Source organism: Octodon degus, unplaced genomic scaffold (genome assembly GCF_000260255.1).
Source record: "Octodon degus isolate 3935 unplaced genomic scaffold, OctDeg1.0 scaffold00001, whole genome shotgun sequence".
In the NCBI taxonomy this organism is placed as follows: Eukaryota; Metazoa; Chordata; class Mammalia; order Rodentia; family Octodontidae; genus Octodon; species Octodon degus.
The window spans coordinates 31183797-31192678 of NW_004524577.1; the positions used below are offsets into that span (position 1 = coordinate 31183797).

The following is an 8882-nucleotide window of genomic DNA, read 5'->3' on the forward strand; positions in this document are numbered from 1 at the left end:
AGTGATTGTTACAAATAAGAATACCACTGATAACAAATTGGAACGGTGGTGGGATCTACAGTATAAGACAAAGAGAAAGCCATTTGGAACAGAGATCAAAGTACAAATGATGGTCACAAAGGAAACTGGTCATTTTGCCTTTTCAAAAATGGGAAGGAATTTCTCTGACAAGGTTATGTCTGAGGACAGCAGCACTTCTAACATTTAAAATTATGGGAGGTAAGCATAAAAGCATATGATTTCGTGATTTTCTTAAAATATGGGTGATGAGCCCTTAAAAAGGAAAAATCATAAAACTAAATATACAATTAGTGACTATAAACACATTTTTATTTATAGTATAAACCAATCTTAGAATAATTTATGAACAAAGAATCTTACAGGATCTGCTGTTGTTAATGGTCTATAATCCAAACTTCCTCGAAAGTCTCTGATCATACACATAATTTCATAATTTGGGTTTGTAGCATCAACATCCTATTAGAAAACAGAAAATTCACCATTTATTATAATAATGTTGCATTGTTGGTATTTGTGTTATTTATGATTTGAAAACTGTAATTAAGAGTTTTACTTGTTACCACCAAGCCCTAACTCAAACTAAAAATATGACAATAGTTGGGAGTTAAACTTTAATATGCTCAGACTCACTTTCACATTAACAACACAACTGTCAGTCTGTATCCTAGTAACTACAAAGATTAATCATTAAAACCACCCTTTCCCTATTTAAAAAATCTTCTGTCACACATACATTTTGGTATTCTAGAAAATGAAGTTTTTAAACACTTTTTTGGTGGGGAGTTGTTGTTTTGAGATAGGGTCATGCTATGTAGTTCAGGCTGGCCTTAAACTCACGCCAATCCTCCTGCCTTGGCTTCCTGAGAGCTGGAACTGCAGATATATACCACACCATGCCCAGCTCAAAATCTGTATTAGTTCCTGTTTGGAGTACAGAACAATTACATTCCTCATGAGGAGCTGGTACATGTACCTAACACATCTGAACTTTTTTATTCCCTTCTAATTCTCTCCCTTGCCCCATCTCCATCTTTTACTTCCCTTTTGCAATGGATCTATCTCCCCATTTGCTATTATCTTTTATTTTGCTCTCTGCTTATATTTTAATTTTTTTTAATACAAGAGAAACAGAGATTTTTAAGCTTTGTGTATCTGATTTTTCACCTAACATTATGGTCTCAAAGTAGAACACACAGCTTAAAAGAAAAATGGCATTCATCTAAAACACTGGCAGCCCTGGTACTGAAAAAAAAAAAAAAAAAACTAGCAGTAAATTCTAGAAAAGTTGAAATGCTTGAAAAATTTATTCTACATTTAGATTTTTCTTCTAATTGCTTTATCTAAGTGTTTCAGCACTTAAATAAAATGCTATGGATATATGGATTTATGTTTATTTTCTATTATTGTTGATGTTATTAAGAGACATCTTTCCTCAAAAGAGACGTGGACTAACAGCTTCAAAATGACAAAAAAACATAACTTAAAAGACCCAAAACTTTTAAAAATTCAAATTATTGAACGGTGACTCTAATTTGTTTCAAACTTTCAAAGAAGGTTCAAAATAAGTTTAAAATAGCAACAGAGGGTGGGCAAATAGCTCAGAGGCAGGGGCTGGCCCACCCCCAGGGCATGCTGAGACTGCAACTGAGACTAGGTGTGGTGGCGCACCCGTGATTCTAGCTCTTGGTAGGCTATAAACAGGCAGATCACTGAGTCTGATCTAGTAGTGAGACCCTGACACTCTATAGACCCTTCCCTAAAAAAAAAAAAAAAAAAAAAAAAGGCAACAGACAATAGACTATTCTAGCCATGAATAATTACTGAGCATTCAAAAAAGTCATATTTTTCATATAACTTATTCAGATTGTATTTAATTCAAATTTGAAAACTGTTACTGAAGCTTACTTTTCTCTCTGGTGGAACTGAGGATTAAACTCAGGCCCTTGTGCTCGCCAGGGAAGTGCTTATTCTACTGAGCCATCTCCCTGGCCCTGAAGCTTACTTTCATCTAATCTTCTAAAAAGTATTTCCAGTTATGCCCACACAGGTGTACAATGTGAAGAATAAAGACATCAGAGATATACTGAAGTAGTCACAGGAAACACCAGGTGGCAGTAGGCTAAGTATCAGTAAGTCTCCATGTTTTGTGTTACTTGTTACAAAACTCAGATATTATCAACTAACTTTCAGATAAAGGTGATTCGTTCAAGTAGAATATTCTATTGCGTCTTCTATTCTACAAAGCATCATTTGAACTGATAGTCTAACATGATTGGGGCATACAAACATATTACTATGGATAAATAACTGAATGTTTTATTACAGAAATAAGTTCTGAGTCTACAATAGAGTTCATGTAAAGAACTGTAAAGAGACAAAAAAAAAAAAAATCAGCTTATCTTTGTTTTTGAGACAGGGTCTTATTATGTAGTTCAGGTTGGCCTCAAACTCAGAGTGACTGTCCTGCCTCAGTCTCCTGAGTGCTGGGATTACAGGAATGTGTCACCATGTCTGACTTAAAACCAGTTGGATTACAGCCATGTGTCACCATGTCTGATTTAAAACCAGCTTTTCTATGTACCTGGTTCCTGTCACTGGCAGGCCAGCACACAAGGTGGAAACAGGGATCAAACCTGGGTCCTTGTGCTTGCCAGGCAGGCACTTAGACCACTGAGCTATCTCCCCAGCCCTCCACTTGCTCTTGAAAAATTTTGCTACCAACCGAGCAAAGAGAAAAAGGGGCACAAGACACTCATTCAGTATCTATTATAATCTGAAACAGAAAAATTCCCCTCCTTTCACGATGGTTTGAACTCAATAATGAAAAAAACAATACAATTTAAAGTAGAGTATAATCATGTAAATTTTTTGGAAATTTTTCAAATGTATTTTAAGATCTTTTGAAATTAAAAGCTTAATACCATTCAATGTTATCATATGCATATTATAATGAACTTGTAATACAATGTCTTTATTATTTGAAATGGAAAAAATTTTAGGCTTAACACACTCACTAAAACATGACAAGTATGTGCAATAAGACTGTCTTATGGTAATTTATTTTCACAAAAGTTTGTATTATTCCACAATATCAGTATCAAAAATTCTTTAAATTCATTAAATAGATGCTTTTATTATTTTTCTACAAGTCAATCACTCTCCCTGATGGAGTCTAATCCTTGGCCAGAAACAAATACATGTCTATTTTACGAACCTGGGCTCTTTTTTCTCTAAGTTCCTGCTGTTGCAGTCTCCTTTTTTCTCGCTTTTCTTGTAATTTTTCCACTTCTTTCACACAATTAGATTTTCTACGTGCTGGAAAAAAAAAAAAAAAAAAAAAAGATAAGCTGTAGAAGTACAGGTTTCTTTTTAGAGTACTATACTTAAACAAAAAAATTATGGATAACTGTCACATACATGAAAAAAAATACAGTGACAAAGCATGCCTAGCACCTATGTGAGTTTTACTTATGAGCTGTTGTAACAGAATGAGGAACAGGACAATATACAAATGAGAGTCAGGAAAAATGACTCATACATACTGATACATGTCATCTCTTGGTTTAGAATCACAGGTCTCTGAATTGAAAGGGTAAGAAAGATAAGAAGACTTTCTTCTACCACCCTTCACAAATTATCATCTGGACAAAAATTTAAATTCACAGCAAATCAAACACTGTCATAATCTCATGTGCGTGAATATTTTTTCCTCTAAAATATATAGTCAGAGACAAAGGTAATAAATTTTCCAAAATGAAATGAAATCTGTAATCAAGTTTGTAATCAGATCGTTTACCATTCGGGGACTTATAATGGTGACCAAGAGAGAATACATGTATGCCTAAAACGACTGAATCCTTGATATGTGTGTTACATACAAGGGGGTCCAAATTCCTTTTTTGCAGCTTGAACTGGAGATATATCTGAAACACTACCATTCTGTTGTGCAGAGGAAGACTGTTCGGGAAGCTGACTAGGCCGTGCACGAGCAGAAGCAACCACTGTAAGTGAAAAGATTTTTAAATTCAGAACATAAAATCACTAAAAGCTGACCTTGGTAAAGGAAGAGATAGAAAACTGCCAGTTTTCTATTATTTGTGTATAAAATAGGATATAAATTAATAAATTCTGTTCAGTAAGCTTAACACAGTTAAAAGAAGTTTTTAAAGTCATGTGCAGACTTAACTTTCCCCCAATGTAATTTTAGCTACAAAACTCAAACTGAGTAATTTACTTAAAAATCAAAGCCAAATTGTAACCATTTTTAATATATAATGTGAACCTCTCCATACCTGGATTTCACACCACAAAGATATTTTCCCAAAATATGTATGTAGAAAATATAAGAACATTTTTATTTTGAAAAGTTTGCAGTATAGATATACAGAAAGTAAAAACTTTAAAGTCCTTCCAACCCTGTGTTTCATATTCCATTTTCTGCTCCTCAAATATGCAAACTTTAATGAGGATTTTTCTAGTGTAGGCTCAGTGGAGAAGAGCACATAAAATTAAATATAAGTAGCAAATTTTAAAAAGAATACCATTTTTTTATATTTTATTTTATTTTATTTTATTTTATTTTTTGGCGGAACCAGAGATTGAACTCAGATCCTTGTGTTTGCCAGTCAAGCACTTATCCTACTGAGCCATCTCCCCAGCCCTAAGAATACCATTTTTTAATGTTTTTGAGGCAGGGTCTGTACAGAACTCAAGCTGGCCTTGACACACATACTATGCAACCCAAGCTGGCCTCAATTTGCAACTATCCTCCTGCCTCACTCAGCTTCCCAAAATCTGGGCTCATAGGTGTGCATCACCACACCTGGCCTGAAACAGAAATGTTCGTAAAACTCAAAGGATTTTCCCCTCTACCTCTACATTTGCTCTGTAACACTTCTGGTCCATCCTATTCCACCATGAAGTACACAGGGACATGTGACTATCAGAAATAGTTATGAAATGCTAAAAAGTACAAATAAAATTAATTATGCTTTATATCGCCTGGCTGGAAGCAAATGAAAGACTTGAAGCTTACTACAACTTGTAACTGTTCAACTTTTACTGATTGCAAAGCTATTTATCATAATTTTTGGAAATCCCTTGGCTAGAAAATCATGGTAAATGTGATGATTACATTTACTCTTGTGAAATCAAGTGGTTGACTCCTTCCCCAATATATTTTTTAATAAAACTTACTTCAAATTTGCAAAATTATTGAGATGAATTTTAAAATTATGTATTTTGTGGAGTTGCTATCAATTGCATATAATTAAAAATCATATTAAGTATCACTAATATTACTATATTAGGGAATCAGGAAAGTATCAATCTTAAAATAGGCTACACGAAGTTTAAGCAAATAGCATTGAGAAGGCATGGGGATATGGCTCAGTGACAAAGCACTAGTCTAGCTTATTGAAGGCCCTGAGTTTGGTCCCCATTGCTGAAAAATAAAAATCAAACAAATCTTAAATAGCACCAAGAGTAATATTTACTTCTGATTTACCTGATCAAGGCTATACTAAAGAGACAATAGGCAAAATGATCAACTAGAAGTTTTTAGTTTACCTCTATTATCTCTTGGAGGAGGGTCATTCTTAATAGATGCCACAGTCCGTCGATTCTACAGAAGAAAAAATATTCAGTGCATTTTCTCCCTTCACTCAATCACAAACTCAGCTTCGTTTAACTAAATATTCAGAAATGATATGAACAAGGCATTTCTCTAGGGACTTTGTATTAAAAATCACTTAATCGTTACATAATCCTACAAAGTCATTATTACTGCTACATCATTTCGCAGTTTAGGAAACTGAGATAAAGAGAGAGGTTATGTAACTTTACTGTGTTACTATGCTGTCAAAATAATGTGCAGGCTAAGTATCCTTCCTTCAAAATGCCAGAGATGATAAATATTTTGGATTTCTTCAGAATTTTGGAATATCTGCATATACACTAGTAAGATATCTTGGGGATAGGACCCAACTCTAAATACAAAATTCATTTATGTTTCATATACACTTTATAGATATTCCCTACATGTTTTTATACAGTATCTTGGGTATACCTTCAGTCTGGCTGAAATTCATCAGTGAGGTCGGCTATGGATTTTCCATTTGTAGTAAGTATGTTGGTGCTCAAAGTTTCAGATTTTGGATTTGGAGATTAGGGAATTTTCATCTTTAGATAGTTATCAGGAAGTATTTAATAAAAGTTCTAGATAGCTTAGAACCAACCCCCTTTCAAACTGAATTTCTGAAAATCCATTAAATACTCACTGTCAATCACCCTAAAAAAGGTTTCACAAGGCCTTTCAAAAACTTAGATTTACTACAAAAAACAAATAATGCAGCTGCACTCAAACCTGGCTGCAATCAATTCAGAGATGTACTACTGAAAAGATAGTGATGCTACAACTTCCTGTTAAATAAAATAATCTGTGGGAGTGGAGCCTAGAAATCAGTGTTTTAAAAAATTCTCCAGGTAACGGTAATACAAAACAAAGATTGCTAATTATGTATAAGGACAGAAAACTATGAAGATCTTCTAAAATTCTAAAGCTGAAGATAAAAAAAAATGGGCTACTTATAACTGGAAACTAATGACCTTTAAAGAACTGACTCTCAATATGCTTCAGTTATAGGAAATGAAAAATCCAACATGTTCATACAGCACAATGTTTTACTGATACATTAAGTCTCCAACACCATATATCTGGATGTTTACCTATGTCCACCCGCAGAAATATCAGTTCCTACAGGCTGAAGCCATCCCATAGTCATCTTTCTATTCTATCTAGCACAGTACATTCGTAATATAAGACAAACAAAAAAATAAATGCTTGCTGAATTGAATAGTATGAAATGCAGATTCAACAACTTCAAATGACTACTTGGTGTAAAAAGAATTACATTTTTATACAAACTTTTAATAAAGAGAAAGGATTTTCAGAGAATGGAAAAAGTAGTATCTTTTAAGAACAATAAAAACAGTATGGTTTTAATTTTGTTTATTTAGCAGTACTGGGGATCGAACCTGAGTCCTCTACGCTGAACCACATTCCCCAGTCTTTTTAGTTTTAAAAAGAACTTTGCTAAGCTGCCCCACACCAGGTTCACACTTGCGATTCTCTTGTCTGAGCCTCTTAAGAGCGCTGGGATTGAAGGTGTGTGCCACTGTGCCTGGCTGCTTTTAATTTTTATAAAGATAAAATTGGTAGGGAAGAAATAGCATGGTTAATAGGTTTATCTTCACAGTATACAACTAGTTATAAACATAAACAGAATTATAATTTCAAAAGAGTATTAGAATAGGTATATATTCAGAACAGACAGCTATTCTGTTAAAATAAAAATTCATTCAACAAATACTGACAACCAAATGGTTTGGACTATCCCCTGAGAAATATTTAGTTTCCAGAAAATCCTAAGAAAGAAAAAAACTTACATAATCTAATGATTATTTTAATTGTGTATTTGATAGTCCCAATTCATGAAAGTCTGCAGATACATACATGGATGTGGATGGTGGAAACACTACTAAATACTTAACAAACATAATCTTCAATCGGTTAATTTAAAAGCAGAACATACACTCACCCATACACCCAAACACACACTTTGCTTTAAATTATTATCACTAACCTTTACAATTTTATTTACTTTGGCTGAGGATGCTGGAGGTGGAGGTATTTCTGGACTGGGTTCAATTTCTTCATCAGGTACAAGGTCAGGATTAAGTGAAAAAATGCTCTCAAGGTCAATCTGTATAAAACATATACATATTTTGCAAGGTATTTTGGCATTTAACTTTTGCTTTTTCACATAAATTTTCAGAGTAAATAACTTATAATTACAATCTAATGAACAGCACTCCCATGCAGAAATTAAGACTGTTTGAACTAATGACCCATATGTATCTAAAGACTCTCCCCGAAAAAAAAAAAATCACATTTTGCATTTTTATGAATTATCAGTAACTCAGTAACACTCTCTCTCTGTCTCTCTCTCTCTCTCTTTCTCTCTCTCTCTCTATATATAAATAATCTCTCTTAAAATAGTGTTTCATACTCTTGATTATATAAATTGTTAGTGACACAATGACCAACAAAATCATTCATTATTATGGTAACTTCCAAATTTTGTGGGCTGAGTTAAAAAACTAGTACATTTTTGTCTAGTAATGAAAAGGGCCAATGTACAATCACATACATGTTTAAGGAATGTTACCTGAAAGTTCTTCCAGAAATGAAAAAAGAATATATGCAGTATGTAAGAATTACAAATTTTGGTTTTGTTCAATCTTGAGTGCAGGCAACACACAAACATTAACTCAGTGTTGGTACCTCTTTGCCTTTTGTATCTCCATTTTCTATCCATTCAACAGTTACACTTTCGTTATCTTCATTTAAAGATGTTACCATTGCTTGGTGTATTCGACCTGAGTAGAAATAAAACATACATTTTTTTTTTTTTTTTATTTGCTGAGACAAGGTCTCACTATGTAGTCCAGGCTAGCCTTGAACTGTATAGTCCACCTTGTAGCAGTCTTCCTGCCTCAGCCTCCCAAGTACTGGAATTACAGGTATGCAGCACCATGCCTGGCAACAAACAGTTCTGAAGTAACAAATTATGGAATTTCTAAATACCATCACATTCAACTTTATAACTTGTAATTATATATACTTAACTATAAACATATTTAGTTATTTTTCTTTAGATACTGATACATATGAATATATATCTTACGAATATATGAATATATCAGTGGACCAAAGTGCCTGCTTAGGCAGGCGCAGGGACAGGGGTTCGATCCCACCCTGTGACTAAGACTGGTGTGATGGCATGTAATCTGAATGCTTG

At 33.8% G+C, this 8882-nt stretch overlaps 1 protein-coding gene across 3 annotated transcripts in view; it reads right to left on the reverse strand.

Moving 5' to 3' along the window:
• The window catches only part of Kif2a (kinesin family member 2A), a 30756-nt gene extending 22296 nt beyond the window's left edge, over window positions 1–8460 (reverse strand). For 2 of the 3 annotated variants that reach the window (XM_004623061.3, XM_004623059.1), the window contains exons 1-6: window positions 8366–8455; window positions 7665–7784; window positions 5590–5644; window positions 3900–4022; window positions 3236–3336; window positions 382–477 (exon numbers count right to left, since the gene is read on the reverse strand). In XM_004623061.3, coding sequence (XP_004623118.1) covers window positions 382–477; window positions 3236–3336; window positions 3900–4022; window positions 5590–5644; window positions 7665–7784; window positions 8366–8443 — 573 coding nt within the window. In that variant the 5' untranslated portion in view covers window positions 8444–8455. Of the gene's footprint in view, window positions 1–381; window positions 478–3235; window positions 3337–3899; window positions 4023–5589; window positions 5645–7664; window positions 7785–8365 lie in introns of all 3 variants that reach the window. The other variant, XM_004623060.1, reaches the window with a different exon arrangement.
• Window positions 8461–8882: the final 422 nt, after the last annotated feature.